The sequence below is a fragment of the Rhamphochromis sp. 'chilingali' genome, assembly GCF_963969265.1.
Source record: "Rhamphochromis sp. 'chilingali' genome assembly, chromosome: 11".
NCBI lineage: Eukaryota > Metazoa > Chordata > Actinopteri > Cichliformes > Cichlidae > Rhamphochromis > Rhamphochromis sp. 'chilingali'.
The window spans coordinates 23,025,200-23,047,669 of record NC_137938.1 but is presented as its reverse complement, the minus strand read 5'-3'; the positions used below and the strand labels follow the sequence as shown (position 1 = coordinate 23,047,669).

The 22,470-nt window shown below is 40.1% G+C and overlaps 3 protein-coding genes across 3 annotated transcripts; 1 reads left to right on the top strand and 2 right to left on the bottom strand.

The window, feature by feature from the left end:
* Window positions 1-45: 45 nt before the first annotated feature.
* Window positions 46-8,323, bottom strand: polr3c (polymerase (RNA) III (DNA directed) polypeptide C). The gene is made up of 13 exons (XM_080895551.1): window positions 8,185-8,323; window positions 4,855-5,001; window positions 3,803-4,067; window positions 3,156-3,460; window positions 2,912-3,016; window positions 2,198-2,371; window positions 2,037-2,088; window positions 1,866-1,926; window positions 1,620-1,770; window positions 802-903; window positions 631-680; window positions 366-515; window positions 46-270 (listed from the first exon to the last, which is right to left on the bottom strand). The coding sequence occupies exons 2-13, from the start codon at window positions 4,999-5,001 to the stop codon at window positions 189-191; spliced, it is 1,644 nt and encodes a 547-aa protein (XP_080751677.1). The 5' UTR covers window positions 8,185-8,323; the 3' UTR covers window positions 46-188.
* rnf115a (ring finger protein 115a) lies at window positions 8,317-14,615 on the top strand. Its single transcript, XM_080895553.1, has 9 exons — window positions 8,317-8,489; window positions 10,564-10,622; window positions 10,862-10,916; window positions 11,061-11,344; window positions 11,494-11,562; window positions 11,651-11,723; window positions 11,799-11,892; window positions 12,736-12,851; window positions 13,518-14,615. Exons 1-9 carry the CDS (start codon window positions 8,337-8,339, stop codon window positions 13,635-13,637), a joined length of 1,023 nt encoding a protein of 340 aa, XP_080751679.1. The 5' UTR covers window positions 8,317-8,336; the 3' UTR covers window positions 13,638-14,615.
* Window positions 14,616-14,768: 153 nt separating this feature from the next.
* On the bottom strand, window positions 14,769-21,619 carry gba1 (glucosylceramidase beta 1). Its single transcript, XM_080895552.1, has 12 exons — window positions 21,474-21,619; window positions 21,259-21,336; window positions 20,957-21,148; window positions 20,723-20,869; window positions 19,043-19,176; window positions 18,796-18,968; window positions 18,607-18,696; window positions 18,352-18,499; window positions 16,482-16,706; window positions 15,884-16,047; window positions 15,679-15,795; window positions 14,769-15,594 (listed from the first exon to the last, which is right to left on the bottom strand). Exons 2-12 carry the CDS (start codon window positions 21,329-21,331, stop codon window positions 15,489-15,491), a joined length of 1,569 nt encoding a protein of 522 aa, XP_080751678.1. The 5' UTR covers window positions 21,332-21,336; window positions 21,474-21,619; the 3' UTR covers window positions 14,769-15,488.
* Between the last annotated feature and the right edge of the window lie 851 nt (window positions 21,620-22,470).

Genomic DNA, 22,470 nt, shown 5'->3' with positions numbered 1-22,470 from the left:
GTTCTTTATTTATTCACTGCTGATGTAAATGTAATAACAAAAAGGTAAAGCAAAAAAATCTGATTTTATTTCAGTCCAAACAGAAACATCCGAGCTATAAACTATAAAACAGTCATACTTGACACGCACGCAGAAATCATACACAAAAATTAACTGCATGGATGAAATATAAAACTCCAAAGTATAAGTCATGAAGATGCATTGGTTGAGTTGATGTAGGACTCTAGAAGAAAGATGGTTTCATCTACTTGGTTTTCTGCAGAATCTAACCTAAAGGAGAAAAAGACAGTGAAAAAAGGACTTGATTAAACCACCGAAGAGCCTTGTCGCCTTTAGAAAAGAGAATTTCTGTTTTGCCTTCCTACTTATTGATGTGAAGCCTTAAGGTATCCAGCTGTTGCTTTTCAGGAGCAGTGATCATCTCCTCGACTTCAGTTAGCTGCTCGGGCTCGGCCCCGCTGACCTGCAGAGATGCCAAGATGGCTTCGATTCGCTGAGATTTCTCCAGCAAGCGCCTGTAAACCAAAAACCGTCAACCCATTTCTTTGTGGCAACGTGCGTGCCAGACAAAAGATTTTATCTGCCTTGCAGTGAGATGCATCAAAATATATCACTAATGAAAAGACTCACTTGCTCTCTTTGGTCTCAAAGAGGCGTCGCTCTACGAGGTTGGCTACGGTCTGCAGAAGGAAAATATTTAGAGATAATGTTACCGGAGGCAAATACCAGAATGAAAGACAATTAGCTGTCTTCTTCTGTTCAGAACTCTAAAGGCTACATGTAATGAGTTTACTGTTTTACCTTGTAGCAGCTCTGGAGCAGCATTCTTGCAGTCGGGAGTTGATTAACAGTGTAAAGATAGAAGGTGCGAGAGGGAGCGTAGTCAGGAGTCTTTGGGATTTCCTGAAAAACAAGGGGGGGGGGGTTGCATGCCTGTCGCACTTACATGTTTCAGATCATCAAATAATATTAGACAGCTAAGATAAGCTGAGTAAATACAAAATGCAGTTCTAAAGAAGCACCTATATATTACATATCACTTGAACAGAAGCTGTCTCACAAAGTGAAATAGGCTGAAAGTTGTCAAAAAGCAAAGCATCACGATCTAAAGAAACAGCTGAGAAACAAAGTCATTGACTTCAATCATGGAAAAGGTTACAAGACACTTCTAAGGCTTTGGGACTCCAGCGAATCACAGTGAGCGCCATTGAGAGAGATCCAAGAACAAAACACCTGCTGACCAAAAAGAGCACAAACCTTGACTAACATTTGCCAAGAAAACATCTTGATTATCCAAGACTCACTCAGTTTATGCAGTAGCTTGTGCAAAGGTTTAGTCAAAGTCCAGACTTAAATCCAACTGAGATGCTTTTTCATGACCTTAAACTGGCTGTTCGTACTGGAAAAACCTCAAATTTGAATGAATTAAAATATTTCTGTAAAGAACATTGGGCCTCCACAGTGAGGAGGCCCAATGTTGAAAGACTCATTGGCAAATTATTGCAAATGGCTGATTGCAGTTCTTGCTGCCAACAGTGGCACAACCAGTTATGTGGAGTTTGCATGTGTGGGTTCTCTCTGAGTACACCGAAACAACTAACAGTCCATCATCCGCATACCTGTAGCTGGACCAGGTTCTGTGACAGCAGTGTGTACAGCATGTCTTTAGCCTCTTTGGCTGGAATCATAGCAAAGTCCTCCACCTGCTTCTGCTCCAGGTGACGTTTTCTTAGCAACAGACGAAAGATGCGAGCCGACCGGGAGCCAAACCTGATGTCAGATTAAGAGTGACTTCAGTAACACGAAGCTGGTGATAATAGGACACTCACAGCTATATATATTATTTAACATACACACCGGCTTACCTCTCCTGTACTACAGACTCGAGTGTGGCCCGTGCCAGATTGGCCAGTGCTCTGTGCAGATCTGAGAGAGGAGCTTAGAAAAGCAACCGTGATTCCTGAATTAAATCATATCAACCAGTGTGCTGCTTCATAGGAAAATGCTCAGGACCTTTTAAATCTGAAAAAGGATACTGACAACAAACATCCCTCCTCCGCTTTCACCAGCCTTCCCCACAAACTCCATCTTAAAAAAGAGGAGGAAAAGAAGATATAGACATTGTGTTTTTTGTTTATTTAAAAAACAAACAAACAAAAAAGATCAGAAAACATAATATGGTGTTTGCAGATCATACCGGGTCATCCACCAGCAGAGTGAGGTACTGGTCTAAGATGGGTCTGAGGATGTTGTAGCTGGGTGGGAGGGACCTGAAGATCTCATTGGCTGAGAGGGGCTTTGTGCAGGTGGCCATGGGCGAGGTTGTAACCTCACTCATCCTCAGCATGGTCCTCACTATTTCACTGCTAGTCTGCATATTGAGGATTAAGAAGATAATTAGTCATTAAATTCTTAATCAATCACAATAATAAATCATTCTAGTATACGCACATATACTATACTATATATGCATTTATAGTGACTATAACATGCTCTTTCACAATAAGAGCAGGGTCATATCATCGCTACTCATAATGACTTCTTCATTAATTGAATTAATGACATAACAGTGGCATCCATATTTTCTTATGAATGACTAAGCTTCGCACTAAGGACTCTCAGGTCTGGAGCTCCCTGCCTGAACTACTAATGCCTGCATAACCAGCAGCAGCTTTAAATGTATGATCAAAATGTACCTTTTATTAATAAACTATTTCTCTCTACTGTGTTTTTTGTGGACATTTGTTATATTTCTAATGTTGTAGCATATTTTGTTTTTCCTTTGTAAACCACATTTTTAAAAGGTGTTGTGTACATAAATGAACAATAATAATCAACAAAATAATCTTCATAACGCAAGAAAGTAAATGAGTGTCCTTAAATTAAAAATTATAATACTTTTTCCCATCACCTGGTCCAGCTTGTTTGCAACAGCACTGATGATGGTCTGATCTCTAAAGTGGAGATGGAACCGTTCAAAATTCACCTGCCAGTAAATCCCCTCGTCACCATGTGTCTGAGCCGAATGAAGCAGAGCATATGAGAGGCAAACAGAGAAATAAAAGGTCACATGAATGATAAGCGGGAAGGTAGATATAATGGACGGAGGACATTGCAAATTTGTTAAAGTAACCAAAAAGGTTAAAAAAACTAACCTGTGGATCCATTTTGGCCCTTTTTGCGCTTCTTTGCTCCTCTCCATCCTCACTGGCGAGCTGGCGTTTGCCCCGCCCTATGAGTGTCACACTAGGTACCTTATAGCATTCTGGGAAGCTCTCTGGTGTGGGTGGGGCAGTGTTAACGGGAGCAGCCGGAGTACCAGGAGTGGCAGGAGTCTCACTTGGAGCAGAACTGTCTTTATTTCCCACTCTTGGCAATGGAGGGCAGCGCTGAAGAAAATGGGTCTCCACCAGTTTGGAAAAAGTCGAGGACACTTCACTGTAATCCATGGTGAGGCCCTCTGCAGCAACAACAGAGAAAAAGTGGTGTTACCCAAGTCATATTTAATTCCCTTTTCACACAGCTAAATTACAAAGACAGTGCAAGTACTAGAGTCTCTAACAAAAGTCCAACATTGATAAAGTCAAAAGAGATATTAGGACTTCTGGTTCACTCACAGGCCTCCAAGTTTTTTGGGAGATATTCATTTGAAACCTTAATTGCTAATCCTGACATTTTTTTTCCACATAAACATTTAAACACTGGTTGTAGCAAATGGCATGTCCATCTACTAGACCAAAATCCAGCTGTCAAAACATCCACTGATAGAAGTATGTGTTCTTTGCTTGATGCCAACACTGACCTGCCATGTTCTGCGTGAGGCGGTCTGCCACCGTCTTAACGGTGCTGCTCATCGTCATGTGGCCTCTCTGTAGTAACTCCTCTATGATCAGCTCTCCTGTGTCACCATACAGGGTTTTTGCAGTGTAGATGTATCGTGGGTAGCGGAGAATCCTAAGGATTCGGTCACAGCTGGCGTGATACTCTGTGGGGCTCCCGGGTCCTTTGCGGCCTGAACTGAATGTAGAGGCACCGTGTTGCACGAGGACACACAGAGACTTCTTCACCTGGATTTGGAAATAAACAAATGAAAGAAGGGAAAAAGTTTATCGCTTCCTCTGATATTTAATATAACTGACAACGGTCAGGTAAAGACAGAATTCAACGCGATTCAAGTTTCACTAATGCAGAGAACAACAACAAAAAAAGACATTTTCCTTATTTTCATTGTCTGGTTTCCTAGCTTAGATGTTGTTGTTTCTAGATCCACATTTCTTTTGAGAAAGGTAAAATTGACAAAACTTGACTGGAGATTAATAAGAGTGTAAAATATGTGACCAATGGCAGGCTAATACCTATAATCCACATCCAGTGAGTTAGACTATGCACCACAAAGCATGAAGGTCTCTGCAGAAGAACTGCAGCTTAACCATTTTTTTAAAAATCTATTCTAATTAATAAGGTAAAAGTAGGATTTAATGAGGTAACTCCAAATTATGTGCGCTTTTTTGCCTTTTTTCCAGTGTATTATGCTCAGAAAACTACATCTTTGCTTCTGTTCGTTATGCAAAGCTCCATTCAACTTAATTACCATATGCCCTTAAATGCTACTTTGTACTGTTCTACACTTGTTAGACAACTGTGTAACCCCTACACTATGGAGCCATCTATCATATCTAATTAGCTTTTTATAAAATAATAATTCTAACAAATAAAAATGTAAGACGACAGAATTTTCAGATAAATGGCCATAAAGCCATAGCTGTTGGAACACAGTGTTATATAAATAAATACAATAAATATAAACTCAGCAAGCTTAACAAGCCGAGGCAGAGTTGGTGTAGTACTCCTTACCAAGTCCACTGAGAGGCCAGTTTCATGAATGATGGTTCTTAAATTTTGTGCTCCACATTTGAGCAGGTGTGTTCCCACTTTCTCAACCACCTCTCCAAAGTGCTCCCGCAGCAAAAGACCACACAGGCGCACTTCTTGAGCTGTCATCTGCACAAACAAAAGAACAGGAACACACAGGTGATGAAAGGTCTAAAATCTAGTATAGCTGTAAGTAACTACTTATATCAGTACAAAAACAGCATTCCAGTATTCCTCTATATTCCTTTAATATAGTGTCATTTTTCTTAACACCTGGATGTAATAAACCTGAAATTAGAATCATATCAGGATACAAGAGATCTGTAATTTAAGGTTAAATAAGTCGCCCCCTGCAAAAACCAAACTCTTATCTCTGTAAAGACTAACACATTTCTACAGAGAAGTAAATGCTTTTTATGGAGTGTGTGAAATATATTTTTATTATGACGGAGGTGGACTGCTGTTGCTATGTGCAAATCACTGGTTGCTATGTGTTCATATATTAAGATGTACATAAAACCCCATAATAATTTGTGTCCCCTTACTAGAAGGTGCAAACAATATATGGTTTCTATCTACAAGAACACAAAAAAATATAATTCAAAAGGGGAGAATTAAAAAAGGAATGCTAAAATAAGCAATGTAGGATGTGTCTCTAAGGCTACGTTCACACTGCAGGTCTTAATGCTCAATTCCGATTTTTTGATCAAATCCGATTTTTTTGTCTGCTCGTTCACACTACAAATAAAATGCGACAGCAAACGCTCTCTAGTGTGAACGCTCAAAGCGGCCCGCATGCGCAAAAGAAGCTGTCACACACAACGAGCTCTGTTTAGACCCAGAGCAACAGTATTGTTTGACTGATGGCCCTTAATATGCAGACTTCGGACTTCGTTTCCCAATTTTTGCTTTAAGTTATTTTGTTATTTACATAATAATGTAAATAACCTAATAATGATCCTTATTGCTGTTTAAGAGAGGAGCGGTGCTTCAAATGATAGCTGCAGATTTCTGTCAGAATCTGCAGATTATACAGTACAAATAAAATGTTTACGTTGTCTTCCCAACAGTTTCACTAACATCTACACTGGATGGCCAGGAAGCGTTCGCGATGTCTTCTCGGGCGCTTCTCTGGCGCTGATAATTGGCTTCAGTCTTGTGTCGGTGACGTAAAAGGCGGATTTAATGCGACTTGACCGTTCAAACAGCAGTCGCTTTCTAAAACATCGGATATGTATCGGATTCAGTACCACATACGAAAGTGACCCAGATCGGATTTGAAAATATCGGATTTGCGCCGTTCACACTGTCATAGCATGATCGGATATGGGTCGCATAGGGTCAAAAAAATCGGATTTGATGCGCTTTCGCCTGCAGTGTGAACGTAGCCTAACAGTGGACTTCTCACACGCTTGAATCACATGCATCACTTTTTTTTTAACTTGTTCTATACCAACTTCAGACTCAGAGACTCTGAAGCACAACAGAAACTGAAAACCCTTTTTTAACAACAAACAACAACAAACAACAACAAAAAATGATTAGGAATCAACAAAGACTTGGATCTATAAGCAAAATCTGTGTCACTGCCATCAGCAAAATCTTATCATACTCATCCCTAGTACAGATCAGTAGGCAAAATCCTGAAGCAGCTAACTTCAAACAAACAATAACATCTTACTCATTAATAATGATAATGTTATTAATAATGGGAACCGTATGACCTAAAAATACTCATGATAAGGCCTGAAGCCCTATCAACAAATTGGTCCATTTCCTGGTAATTGTATGAAATTCATCAGCAGCATTAAGACCAACATGGGCAGCAAGTACAGCATAAAAACTACAACATCTGATTTATAGTTAATAATAAATCATTTTAGGCCAATGTTAGCACCATCACCTCACATCAAGCAGGTCCTGGGATTGAATCTACTAGCCAGCTTGGGATTTGAAACAGCTGGGGACTTGAAACACTGTGGGTTCGCTCTGGGTACTCCAGCTTGCTCTCACAGTCCAAAAATTTTGTTCACATTGTAAAACTGATTTAAAATATATTACCTAAATTAGTTTGCCAACAGCATGAACAGACCAAACAATACTTACAGCACTGGCATGTAATATTGATAATAAAATGCTTGACTTTTTGTACAGTTGTAGCTAAATTAACAATGACAACTCCACAGTTTCTCCCTCCCCTCTGGCTGAAGTCCACATATCTTGCTTGACATGCAATACTTTCTTTCCAAACTCACAGCAGTAATCTCACTCAGTCTTTATAACATTAGTTACCTCTGTATATCTCTCACACTCAATAGTACCACCATCCTGGTTACGTCATCCATCGACATCTTTAACTCCCTTCTCAAGTCCATCCAGAAATTCACTTTCTTACAACATGCCTGTACTTCAGGAGTTTCACTGGCTCACAGTTAAATATCCTATTGATTACAGAACATCACTCTGCAACATCCCTCTGAAATTCTGCACATCAACACACTCATCCACAATCCCAGATTTTCTTCTTCTCTCGATCTCATCGCCCTTTTCCTGTTTGACTACCATGAGGTCTAGAGGCTTCATTTGCTCTGTTCCTCGCCTCTGGACTTGCATCCGACCAGAAATCCACAACACTGACTCTCTTCATTTTTAAATCTCGTCTCAAAACTGGCATATGCACTCTGACTGTCTTCCACCTATCATATTAAACCTCTGCTCTTACTGATTTTATATATTGTTTTATTGACTTGATCGATCTTTTCTTATTTTTATATTGTTTTTCAATTCTTCAGCGTAAAGTAACCTTGGTTGTTTTGAAAGGCGCCTAATATCACGTATTACTGTTATTATTACCGACTGTCTCTCCACACCTCCCTACACTCGTGTTTCCAAGTGTAACTGATTTGTCACAAAAAGAAAATGTGACACAAAATGAACGCAAAAAAATTACTGTTTTATTTTTCAGATTATGTCGATATATTTCGATAGCAACCACATTATTTTTGGTAGTTACAATCTGACAACAGAACTGGTCTTATCTAGGCTAAAAGTTGTACTGCACATTACTGAACAGAAACAACAAGTTTCCACTTAGATTTAAGCGACTGCAGACCTCAGTTATATTTAAACCACTGTTGATGAATTTCTAAGTACATGTGTAAATGACACATTGTGCAGAAGCATCTTTGTCGAGTACAGAAAATAGTTTTGTCTAACCCCAAGTTAACCCTGTGAGCAGTGCATGCTAAGCTAACTGAAAAGCTAACATTTACAGCTGACCATTTCAGCCGTTCTTTAACACTTTAAACAAACCTTTTAAGCTGAGAAGTTTCTGAACATATGCTGCTTTTATTCTCCGTCACCCGCACCGAACACTTCACGTGCGGCTTCTTGACGTCAACACACGAACACTTTTCCTTCCGCTCCTCGGTGAGCTGGGACTCCAGCCAGCGGCGCCGCGGTGCATGCTGGGCTGGAGGTGGACGGCTGCCTTCGGTTTGTGGAGGACCGACGTCAGTGTTTGTGCTGCTCTGGGGAAGATGGCGGAGGCTGCGGCTGTTCCCCCGCATCGGTTTTTCTGTCACTGTTGTAAAGGTGAAGTAAACCCCAAACTACCGGTAAGCAAGAGGCTTTTCTTGTTTATCTGTCAGACTCTTTTAGAATACGTCCGGCTGACAGCTCTGCCTCACCGCTAACGGCCATTTGTTCCGCTTGCTTTCTCGCTACAGCTAAACACCAGCTAGCCTGTTAGCAGTTAGCGACGTCTGCTGTTGTTAACTCACTAAAATAAACTCCAGCTACGAGCTCCGTCAAAGGAAAGGGGTGGGGGAAAAAAACTGACATTAAAAGCAAATATCGACAGGTTTTGTTAGACTTTCCTAGACGTTTCTGTCAAAGCAGTGTACTCGAAGCTCTGCTGTGACAGTTCGGGGGATGTTGTGTTTTTCCTCAAAACAACAAGGACTTGTCGAAAACATTTGCGTTACTGCTGCCTTTGTTTAGTGCTTCACACTTAACTTTAGTTGCCTGACAGCTGGTTAGTTTTTAATTTCCGATAAAAACGCAGTGTTGACAGGACGAGTTGGGGGATTTTTGGAAACATAGTTAAACATGTCGTATTCAGTTTCAGTTTTGAAGTTAAAAGTAGAAGCTAAACTCTGGACTCAATGCTGACCTAAACCGTGACATACTTAGCAACTTTAACGTGTTTGAAACATGTCATCCACGTCTTAAATAGTATGGCGTGTGTTTGTATTCAGTGTGTTACAAGTATATTAAATACAACAACCTAAAATTAACCTACTCCAATACAAGGTTAGGGTCAGCTGTAGCTTTCTCACAGTTCTCAGTGGCACTGTTTACTACTGTGGTGTTTTGTGTTTTGTAGGTGAAATCTCAGATCCCCCCCCCCCCCAATAAAAAATAATTAAAAAAAATTGCTGGTTGTCATAGTCCTTTAAGAAAGTATTTTTTGTTTGGACAAAAATAATCTTATACTGTGGACAAACTCTGCCCTGTTTAAATAAAAAAAAAATTACAATATTCACAATGAACTGTTGACTGGTTTTATATCACCACTAGAGACACATTAATCTTTTATTTTTATGATCCAGCTGAGGGTAATTCCAGTCCTCCTTGTCACTGACTCTAAAGTGTCCCAGGCACAGTCAGTCCTATGGCATGTCTTCACTGAGCTAAGTGACTCCAACACCTAAGATTGTCGACCTGTGCTACTACAGTACAGCCCAGGCACCAGTCCTCAGTCATCTGTCCGTTTTATTCAACAAACTGTATAATCTGTGAGGTTGTCCAATTTGACACTCAACTGATACAAACTGTTTTGCTTACGGCAAAGTTTCTTAACACGTTTTAACCACAAAATTCATTTTAGATCCCCAAATTTCTCTATGCTGTGCGAATATGAGTTTTAAAATTGTCATGTGAACTTAAGCATGGTATAAGCATAATACAAAAGGCTGGTATTTTTGTGACCTACTTTTAATACACATATGCTGTTCAACAAGGGTATCGCTTTAATCTCTCATAACCCTATCTGTATATTAAATGACCCCGCTTCTATCCTGTTTTCATGGTTTATAAGTCTGTGCTTTTAGTGTACAACTGCACCAGCTGCACAAATAAACTGGTAGCAGTGTTTTCCTCATTCTGTTACACAGGTTTTCTATAACGCCTCTCTTTAGGTGTGGTTGGCAGACCAGCTCTACCTACTTGGTTGCATTCACAAAATACAGGCCGTCACACTTCTTACTGATATTATCTGGCTGTACTTCTTTGTGTGCCATATTAGGCCGCAAAATGTCTTTACGTGCTGTAATTATTTTGTGGAATGGATGCTGATTTGACAGTGATGGAATATTACCTTTTGTCACATCTCATTTTCACACATGCAAAGTGGTGTATAGTTAACCAACACAAACAAATACTTTCAGTTGATAGTGTAATTGAATTTTAATGTAAAAAATTCCAGGTATTTATTGATTCCTGATTTTATTTTATTTTTCTGTGAGAATTGATATAATTGAGAATAGAATATTTAAATTACTGGATAGTTTATGTAGTATGAATAGTTTGAATAGTAGGGTCTAGGAAATTAAAAAAAAAAATAAATAAATAAATAAAATGAATTTTTCCTCTTCTATTTGACTCTTACATGGCTCAATCTATTTCTAGGAGTACATCTGTCCGAGATGTGACTCGGGTTTCATTGAGGAAGTAACAGAAGACTCCAGGTAAGAGGTTTTTGTATTATCGTCACTATCCATTTCACTTCTCTAGACAGCATATGATGTCTACACACACACAGGCTTTAGCTGGAACAAGAGCATGGACATGTACTGAAGAACGCTGATGTTGCACTGTTGTAACTTGTAGGCTCACTCTGCAGTTTTGTTCCAGGCTTACGCTACAGCTGAACAGTGCATGTTGCTAATAATGAGTCTTTTGTCCCCTTGTGCGCTGTTTCCCTCAGTCTCCTAGAGGTCGGCGCCAATGGGCTAGATGACACAGCCACACAGTTTGCAGAGGTATGACATGATCTGAAAGGTTTGGGGAGTTGAGGAAGGAATACGGGATAAAGAGGTTTAATTAACATGATTGTATGTTTTACTTTACTTAATCTTTTCCTTTTCTTCTGTTACTGTTCTTTTCTTTATTATTATTTCATCAAGCTATGGCACCTCTTGTTAGTCGAGCGGCCATTTACAAGAGACATTGACAGCCCAGACTCAGAACCTAGGCTCCCTGGTGGGCGCCTGGGGAGTTTCGGTGACCTAGGAGGGTTAGGAGGGGGACCAATTGGGGGATCTGTCCCAGCAGGCCTAGGAGGATCTATGGGGGGCCTACTAGGAGCTGGGGAACACTGGGGACCAGGACGCCCCCCTCGTCTGAGCAGCCAGAGGAGATACCGGTCTAGAGGCAGCAGTAGGCCAGACCGCTCGCCTGCTGTGGAAGGGTGAGTAACACACTAGTTCATCATTTTTCCTGGCTCTATTCTCTGCCTTGAATACTCCCACTTATAATGACAGTGCTATTTATGCTTTCCCCCGAACCGATCTTATTTTTGGTAATGACATTAACTGCTGTACATTTTCTGTTTGTCAGGATTGTACAACAATTTCTTGCTGGTCTTTTTGCCAACTCTGGAATCCCTGGCTCCCCTCCCCTGTCATGGTAATATGACATTATAGAGCAACAAGGTGTTACTACAATTTAAAATAACATTATTATTATTAAAAAGGTCTATTTGTGTTTCGTTCAGGACAGGGATGCTGCACTCTAACCCTGGGGATTATGCATGGGGGCAGGGAGGATTAGATGCTGTGATAACACAGGTAAACAAACTATAAAATAGTCTACAAAATTTGTGTTCTTCTCATGTATTTACATATGTGCCCGTGTCTGTGTAGTTACTAGGTCAGCTGGAGAACACAGGACCTCCGCCAGCAGAAAAGGAGAAGATCTCTTCACTCCCAACTGTCAATATTTCTCAGGAACAAGCCGGTCAGTCACCTCTGATTATCTTTTTTCCTTCACTGTCCCCTGATGTTTCTTTATTCTGTCCTTGAAATACAAATTGCAGTTTTGCCATTGCTCGAGTTGTCAGGTCAAACCCCTATTTATTACTACTACAACTAAGTTTGTGTTTTAAATAGTGGTCGCACTATTCATACCTCTTGAAGTCAGTGTGTTGTATGCTGTCCGCTTACAAAATAATCAGTAATGCATTCCAGAAAAATGTTAAACCAAGTATTACTTTGCTTTAGTTGTATATGTGCACTCATTGACATGTTTCCATATAATGTTTTATTTTTACTTGTTTTCAGCTTTGAAAAAAAATAGCTAAGGACAAAGTGTCCATTTTGTTGATACATAGTTGTTTCAAAATCTTCACAGCACTTAAATGTCTTGTATACACTTGCTGCCTGTTAGAAGGAGCTTCTGAAACTGTGCCTGTTAGGGACGAAATGCCCAGTAGCCATGACAATATATATATTTTTGCTTCCTGGTCTTTCACCTCCCCAATTTTCTTTCCTCTTTTGGCTCTGTTCTTCTTGACTTCCTCTTCTTGGTATGCTGTCCTATTTTACCCACTCAGCTGTAACTGTGTGACTAGTTATGCTGTCCAGTTGCTGCAGGACTGTTGATAGCTGACTTTAAGGCATAGATGAATGTCCAGGTGCATTCTCAGGACTTTGTGTTATTCTCTGTTGAGAAGTGTAATGTATATCTCCTCAAGAAACGTAGCTGTACCACTTTGTAAACATGTGTGAAGCTGTCTCAATCAAAAATGACAAGGGTGTTGATGTCAGGAAAAGATTTAAAAACACATATCCTCTTCAATAGATTGCTGTATGGAATGCCCTGTATGCAAAGAGGACTTTAGAGTTGGAGAGCCCGTCAGACAGCTACCCTGTAACCACTTCTTTCACTCAGACTGTATAGTACCGTGGCTGGAAATGGTGAGTCACATCAAAAATGTTGAATTTTTATTAAATATAACCATACCAGAGACCATACATGACATTGAGGATTCTATGTGTTATTTATTCACTTTGCATTTGAGAGCATTCAGATCTACAGGAACCTCAAATATGTGATTTGATTATCTGAGTCATGATGGAAATGCCATGTAGGTGGGACCTGAGTAACACTTAGCTTAAATTGATGATAATGGAGTGGAACTGATGAAGTGTTGTTTTAATGCCACTTCTGTATGCTGAATAATGCTTCCCGATAGTTTATTTATTGCAATGATACAGTCAGTGTTTTTATTATTGCATGGTGCTTTTAGTATGTTATCCTCCTCTGTGAATGTGTTATTTTGAAAATCTACCTGGAATTTGCATGGGACAAAAGGTTAAAAAAAAAATTACAAATCTGAAAATTTGTTTGCATTCATCTTCGAGTTATTTGATATTAGCAGTTGGGAAGCTGTGGATAGCACATAATTGGCTGAGCAGATTGAAACATTTTTAAAAATGAGTCACAATCAAAGACAAAGAGCAGACTGACGTCATTTAAAACAGGCCCGAAATAATGTTCCACTTATTAAAACTCTTCTCAGACACTTGTGAGAAAACTGTGCTTAGCAACTGTTTTCTGCATTTTGTTCTGTGGCCGTGCAGCATGACACATGTCCAGTGTGTAGGAAGAGTTTGAACGGAGAAGACAGCAGCAGCCAGCCCCCATCAGAGTCCCCCTCGCTCTCCACGGACCCTCGCACACAGGAGAGATGGTCCTTCTGAGACACCCACCTGTCGCATCCCTTTAGTTCTCCTCGCCTACATCAAGCAGCCCACTGAGAAGACAAAATGCTTCTCATTTCCCTCTGTTCATCTCCGTTGCAGTCATAATCATCTCTGTCTGAGTTTTTGTATTTTTACTTTTTATTATAATGCCTTTCTCCTCACCTGTGTACCAATGCAGACGTCTTAAGAGTCAGTTAAGTTCTGATTTATCTTTTTTTTTATTGCCTAATAACAAACCAGCCTAGATTGTTTATCAAGCCCATATCCTCTGTACTTTGAACCCCCCAGGAAACTGCTTTCAAATCTTTTCTTTAAATATACTGCTGCAATAGACTATGGTGGAGAAATACCAGACTTCTTCATGCTTTTCCCTCTTTATTCATCTTAAGATTACCTAAATCCTGCAACTGAGCCCTGTAAGCATATGAAAAGACTGTAGGTGATTTTTTTTCACTCTACGCATGCACAGAGGCAACCCATAACAGCATGAACACCTTTATCCCTGAAATAAATGCTGTTTATGAAGGGTCTGTATAATGTTCTTTGTTGAGATTGTGTCAGGAAGATGTCGAGTGACTGTTGATATGTTAGTGTTTAATTGGATTGGACTGTAAAGGTGTTTATGTTTTTGTGTGCACACTCTGCAGTGTTTCAGGAGCACGACAGTCTTGTATAGGAATCATGTGGAGTTGCTGCTGTAAAATGGTCACAAACAGGTCGGACTAACTACAGAGGAAAGTAAGGGATTCAAGACACCTTTCAGAACTCTTCTAAATCAGAAGAAAACAAAACAATTACCCATAGTACCAGCAAGGGAATAAAAATAAATCCTCAGAGCTTGGCCCCATATACAATGCTTCATATTTCAACATGCTCCTCCTGGTGTGTATAGTATAAACAGCTGGCATCCCTCTGTCATTTTATTCCTGTTTACGACTGTCTTTTGTTTCACATTTTATCACTGTTTGATGTAAATAATTTTAGTCCAACAACTTAAAATTTGCAAAGAAATAAACATGAGAATGGAGGCCCAAATGTGAAATACTTGGTAATGAAACTGTATATTATATATATGAAAAAAATGTCTATGATAAACTGTCTATGATGTATTAATAAACTGAAAAAAAAAGTCATTGTTTCATTTTCATTGCTCACAATCCATGTAATAGTTGTTCCTCCAAATTTCAAACATTGTTTTATTTAGCAAATATGATTAAATAGCAACAACTTAAATTATTTACAGATTCAGTGCATTACATGATTTGATCAGAGCCATGTCAAGCATGTTATTAAAAGGAAATCAAGGCACCAGTGATTACGTAGCACAGGCTAATGTGTATATTCTTTTCAGGCATCATTTTTCCCCCCCCAAGACATTTGAAAGGGGAAATAATGTGTTGAATGTCTGGTTTCCTGTGGTTATTTTAAATGAATACAGGAATTACTCAAGTTATGTTTAAAAAAAAAAAAATCACAGCAAAACAAAATAATATGTCTGTGTGATGAAACTTAAAACATAAAACAGCTTTTGTATTAGGGGTTTTTGGACCAAACAGTTGTGGAGACTCCCAAAGCCACACTGAAATCTTTCTCAAGAACTAGGGGCTTATAAGGGCTTTTTTCCTGTTTGTATTCACACTGCCAAAAGGAATGCTGAAGTGATGCAATCGCCCTACATTTATGTCAGAGGTTCCTCTTGCTTGCTTGGTCCAGAGGTAGGAGCTAAACAAAAATTAAGGCCCTAAAATCAGGAGGTTTTATGATCATCCTGTGTGCAAATTCGCAGAGAAATGCTTTTAATGTGGTTCAGCTGAAACAAATATGCAGTCTGAGAAACTGCTTTAATGATCACTGCCTTTTCCAAGCAAGTGTGAGCAGAGAATGAGCTGGAGCAGTGGAGGGGATGTAACCCACAGGAGGGTCCCAGACTTCAAACAGGATGTCTGATGATGATCTAAAAAAGAAAAACAAAGCATAGAAACAGTTCAGTGTTTACCCATCATGCCACATTTCCTACAACAGATTAAATATGCCTTACCTGTTGAGTATGATGAGCACTAGTGAGCCATCAGGTCGGATGAAGGCAGAAAATTCCAGGTGTGTCTCTCCACTGGCAGACACCCCCACTCTCTGAGACCCCTCCCACAGAAACTTGCTGTGTAGAAAGATCATGTAAGAAGATCTCAGTGAAGTAATGGAACGGGTGAAATGTAGCATTCAGTGTGAGCAGAGATCCTGACTACCTGAAGTGGGCCATGCTGTAGAAAGACGGCTGCTTGTAGAAGACATCACGCGTCGCATCCACTATAACAGGGCTGTCCACTAAGTTTTTAACCCAGTTTGGTCCACCGTTCGGGTCCAGCGCCAGGTTCCAATCAGTCCAGCCGACCACATAATGATTCAAGTCCTGCCGTGGAGAAAAACACCCACAGTTTACTATCTGCTACCTCCTCTGTGTTTTGTAGTAAGATGTGTAATTTAGTCAGCCTGCTGAACTAGCATTTTGTTTAACTATCGCAGGGATTGCACGTCTACATAAACAAATTCCTCTGGACTCTCAGAGCGTCTGCAGCCTGAATTCACCCATGCAAAAGAGAGAGAATGGAAGGAGTCCAATTTCCCTTGAAAGAGAGTGAAGAAAGAAGAAACTAAACACCAGTTCCAGCTTGCTTTGATGGCCTGCAGGCCTGCAGTCTCTCGAGTGTGTGCACAACCTGCACTGCAGCACGAAGGGAGGTGACTCACCTTTCTGGAACAGCTCACAGCTTGTCAAATTCTCTTTTTGCAGTGGATCTGACTGAACAAGCACAAACCTCCACGCATCAGATAATATGATCTTACCTCTATAATGTCATGTGCATACTGTTCAGCTCTGTCCCAGCTTCCCAGCATCACTCCTTTGTTTAGCGGGTTCCAACCAGCGCAGGCCTCTGTGCCAAACAGGTAATACTCCGGGTAGAGGTCATGGGTGGTTCCCAGGCTGATGTCAGGTGGCACAACGCTGTCTAAGTACCAGTGGACTGCCACACCATGGATGTACCTTCCTGCATGAATATCACTTAAGACCTGGAGGGACAAGAGGGAAAAAATAATAACGAAAACAAGAAGCACTCAGAGAGCACAAACCTCTGCTAGGGCAGCTCAGTCGCTGGACAGTATTTACTATTAAGGGGAACCTTTCGCATTTTTACATATTCATTTTGTTTTCTTTGTTATTTTGAAATGTAAGAAGTTTTGTAGTGCAGTTAAAACCAATAGCTAATTTTAATATACTTCACATAATTTTGATTGTTTATTGTTTAGTACATTTGTTTAAATGTACACTAATAAATATCAAGTGAAAAAAGTTTTGCTTTGTTTTTAAAAAAAAAAAACACTTATTCATAAAACATTGTAAATGTACTCAAATTGGTATTTATTTAAAAGCTATAAGCTTTTACTGTAAAGTAAATAACAATGTCGTAATATATTAACATATTTAGAATCCCCACATATCCCTATAAGCGTATGTTGTCAGGTCAGAGGTCAAACGTGACGTGACATTTTAAATCCTTATATGGTACTTTCTGTGTGTTGACAATACACCATACTTGTAAGAATCATAGTTTCTAAGCATTAAGACTTTTTGTCGATTTTATCAATAAATCATTCAATTTTATCAGAATTCACTCATAACTTCACAGATAGAAAGATGACACACACGTGCAAACCTCCTTGGCAGAGATAAGGAATAAAACTTTCCACGTGGTTAAAGTAACAGCGCCACAATTTTCCAGATCAGTCCTAGAAAAGTATACACAAAATACTGGATTTATTTCCTCCCAAAAGGTTTCAGTAAAGTCTTTAAATATACGTTTCCTCACAGCCGCTGTAGACACTGAGTAAAGTAAATGTCCTTTTATGTGATTCCAATTCCAGTCACGACTCATTTTACCACTATAAACTCTCCTCTGGACTTTCATCGAGTGACACCAAGTTTTTTTTCTTAAAGTCCTTCCCCTAGCTTCAATAGGCTAACTGGAAGCTAATTATAGCATAATGGGTAAATACTGATTTTAATAAGTTATTTGGTTAAATTAGACTACAGGGCCACAGTTTTGCCTGTTGCTTGCATTTTTCTTTTGCAGATCCAACAACTTCCCTATTTTTTGGTGTAAATCAGTCTTTGGAGTTTGTAAGTGGCTAATTCATCCATATATACTTTAATATCCCTCCACAAGTCATGTTAATGGAAATTATGGTTGAAACAGTGATTAACAAGACCTTGAAAAGGAAAAATAATGCACTTCACTCAACATAATTGTGAAAGATGCCTTACAGTGTTAGTGGTTTTGACTTTATTTGTTGAACCACTGCAGAACATTTGCATTAATCTGCTTTTAGCCTGGTTTCATCTGATTCTTAACTGTCGTGAAATAGCAAGACAAGCGTCGTTCTTTGGGTTGATTTCTATCAACAGCTTATCAGATTGACATTTTTTCCTTTGCTGAACAGTTTGGACACCAAGTTTGTGAGACTTGAAGTCAAAAAAAGTTCTTTATTCCCTCTTCCCCTTCTTGTATTTCACTACATTAGGCTTTCAAGTTATCTTGTTAAGATGTTTTGGATTATTTATTCTCCTAAAACTGATTCATTTTTAATTTCTTATTTGCCTCAGGTAAAATAAAGTTTGCCATGACCTTTCCTGCTACCCTTCTGTTTACTGACTCACCACTTTGGCCCAGTGGGGCAGCAGAATGCGGCTGTCATCCAGTATGAGGATGTGTGTGTGTGGGTATGACGAAGCGTGCAGGGCAGGGCCCAGGTCCAGAGACACCCAGTCCCTCTGCTCCTCAGGAGTGAAGCCCAGGGCTTGAAAACTGCAGTGAGACAAATATGCTTGTCAGTCTGCTGCAAAATTTAGAATCCACAGCTCAATGCTTAACATTTTTTATATGAAAAAAACTTTTAATGCATCTGAGTAGACCTGTAGTTTGTCATCATTCCTGCAGAGGGCTCGTTTCCTGTCGTCAGTGCCCAGAAGGTCAAGTTATATTTAGCATATTCCTCCAGGAACCTGACAGGAAATGATTAAAGCACCAAACAGAATACATTTCTCTTGAATCATGCTCCTCCAATATCTGATATCAATCTGATTTTAAGCCACAGAAGTCACCTGACATAGTACTGAGCCCAGGTTTTATGCTCCTTGCCCCCTGGCTGGCCCTTCAGGGAGCCCTTTCCTGTGAGTGCACCGTTCGTTTTCATCCAGGCGGGGGCACTCCAGGCACTGGCCAGCAGAGACAGAGGACGAGGAGACAAGGCCTGCGCACGCTGCAAGAGAGGGATCTGGAACACAAAGGAGGTAAGATGAGACATGGGCGACAACGGCCGTGTCAGCGTGCGAGACAAAACACAGACACCTTCATGTTGATGTCTTCTGGGGCCAGAGTGAAATTGTGCAGATCATAGTCTCCAGGTGTGTCAGCATAGGTGTACAGACGTGTGGAGAAGTCACAGCTGGCCATGGGGACACGCACTACACTGTAGCCGATACCTGCCACAAAACACATCAACACAACCAAAGCTGGGGGATAAATCAGTATTATTACTCAACAATTATAGCATTTTATTCCACGGTGTAAAAACTCTTTAAAGAATATGTTTTAGAAGACTGGTGAACAAGCCATGCAATAGATTTCCAGAAATCTGAGGCATCAATAACAACGTCCAAGGAAGCTGTTCTGGCAGGATGCCCTTCATAGTAGCTGAGTCATGGCTGTAGTTGTAGTTTTTGGGCAAGAAAAGAACTCTGCAGGTGTGCTCAACTTTCACAGTCTTTCAACCTCCTCACCAGGAGAAGGCTCTTTCAGCGTTTTCTGCCGACCTACGCCATTGTACTCTCGTCCTAGTGAGCAGCCTCCACACAGAGAGGGGAATCCCAGACAGCCCACTTCCAATGGAGAAGAAAAGAAAACAAAAAACCCACGTACCACCCTTTTTGTCCGTACATTTGCCAGGCAGCTGTTGGTGTTTACTGGTCGACCGCTTTCCCACAGTGCAGTCAGCTTCACTAAAATGATTTCCTCCTTTCAGTTAACCAGATAAACACATCTGGCCTCAGCTTAGGAGGGAAGCAGGACATCTGGGAAGTGGAAAATAATTGAACTAAGGCCATTTTTGGTTAAAATCGTTTTTTCCTTCCTGAATGAAGGTAATTGTGTTGAATGACTGTTGGTTTTGATCTGCTTTTTTTCTTCCTTTTTGGCTGCTCTAAGACATCTACAAGTGTCAATAATCCTGTAATCATGGCACCATCTATTACTTGCCTCAGGCCAGTGATGTCAATGATCAGGGCTTGGCAGGATGTGCACCGTTTTTTGTTCTTCATGTCCTCAGGTTTTATATTTCTAACCAAACTGTAACTGAATTAGATGAGACTCTACTTTATAGAGAGCCCTAATACTAATTTCCAGCTCTATAGCTTTAAACTTTGACTCTACTAGAACAGCTTTGCGTTACAGTTCACCACACTTGCATTTTACTGGGCCTGGGTGCAGTTTCATCCACTGTGAAACAAGCTTTTTTTTTTAGCTCCCTTGCCCCATTCTTTAATGACACTTTCTTCTGATTGGCTGCCCTTCATACACACCAGGTCTAAACAGCAGGTGAGTGGGTTTGCTGTGCTAAGTACCCTTCAGATCACTGGGGACATGCTGTCTCACTGATGTCGTACTACCATTGTAACAGTGTAACAGTAAATGTATAGAGAAAATAAAAAAGGAGACACAATTAGACACAAAACCCTTTTCTAGTTATTCTGCATATATTTGTTACATCTGTGTATATCATTGGGGAATAATTTTATTTTTTAATCACTCAGTCAATTATAACTGGTGCTGATACTGGGCTATGACATGTTTTGATGATCATCATGCTGCTGATGCAAGTTAAAAAAAGTGCCTTTTAATACCCCAAACTGTCTAACATCTCCTCGTTTCTGTTACCCTTCTTATACCTATTAGTATTATTTTACTGCCTGACTTTGTATCGCCCTTTCGTAGGCTGTAAGGCTATGTCTCCCCGGTACAGTGGCAGTGTACCTTCACTGGAGAAGTACTGCCTCAGCAGCTGTTCCTGTGCACCAGCAGAAAGAGAGAGTATATTGATGGCTGCTGCATCTGTCATCGCCCCTCCAAATCCCCTGGTCTTCTGGTACTTCTGATAGGGAACGATAGTCAACCTGAGCCCTGAAAGAAACACAAAAGCAGACAGAAATGCTCTGCACCTGCTCCAGCATCACTGATGGTATCTTAAAATGCCACTCCTCTACCCACTTTCTCCAGTGCTGTTAGCCCGAACTTCACCCTGACTGGCCTCCAGTCTGCTGCCCGCAATGTTGCTCAGGTAGGACGAGAACTGGCCCAGTGGAGGTAGGCTGACAGATCCAATGCTGTCACAATATGTCGAATTACATTCACACACCACAGAGTCATAGCCAAAGTTTCTGGCAACACATTTATTGTAACCTGGGAGAAGAATAAATCTAGTTAACAATTATTCTTCTGCAGTAATAAAAGACACACAAGCTGTCTGTGTGTGTGTGTGTGTGTGTGTGTGTGTGTGTTTTCCTGGTTACCTGCAGAGAGGATCACTTGTGCTGCCACGAAAAGGAGCGCCCACAGGACAGATGACAGAGATGAAAGGGCCATTTTATCTACAAACAGAGTAGTTTTAAACATAGAAGTGCGAGTTTTTATTTAGAAAAACACACGTATCAGACAGAGGTGCGTGCTTTTACTAATATCCTTGTCATACGGCGCACTTTGTAAACGTAGAAGAAGATGTGCTCACCTTAGACGCTCCTGCAGTTTACCTCATGTCCTACAGAGTTACTAGAAAGGTCAGTCCTCCTCACGTTTCTCCAATTTGATCAAATGTCATCCCAAACAACTTTCCCCACTTCCTCCCTATTAGCCAGTCATGTGACGTTACATATGATCACGTGAACAACTATGCAATATTCCGCATCGGCAGCCAGGTGGTGCTATACCTTCATTTTTTCCCCACTTTTTTTTTAGATCAACTTTATTGCAACATAGAGAGCAAGAAGTGCAAAGGAAGAAAATACTAAGCCAATTACGTAACTGCACGATTGGGCAATAGAACAATATACGGAAAATTACAAAAATAAATATTTTTAAATATTTTGTAAATATATTAATAACCTCAGAAAGGTTTTCAGTTCAGCTGATTTTAATTTATATAGCCCCAATTCACAGCAAGCTACCTCAATGCGCTATATTTGAGAAATTATGAACCTGAAAGCTTTGAAAAAAACAATTTAAAATAAATAAATAAATAAATAACAACAGATTACTGCTGTTACTAACATCTTGTAAGGAATAAAAGCTATTTTATTTGAACGACTTTTTCCGATTTCTTCACTGATCAAATAGGCTTTACGCATAAATGTCAAGTTCTTCCTCCATTTCTGTATTGTAATGTCTTTTTCTGTTACGCTAGCTTTTCAGCGGCTTTTCCATTTGGTTATCATATCTGGGTTTCGGGGAGGATGCATCTCTAGGTCTGCGTGATTCTTTTTGTGTCACACGTGTGTTGTGAGACATGACTTCACGTTTGGAAACCTGAGCCAATTAAAATGTGGGACATTGTCGTAATATGTGGGACAAGGGCACGAGGGATAAAAATGCAGTGCAGGCCAACAGGAAATGGGACACGTGGTCTCCAAGCTGGTGAATGTATGAAACTAGACTAGTAGTAAATTTACTAGTACTGCATTTTGAACCAGCTTGCTTTTATTCACCGACATTCGTAGTAGATCATAATA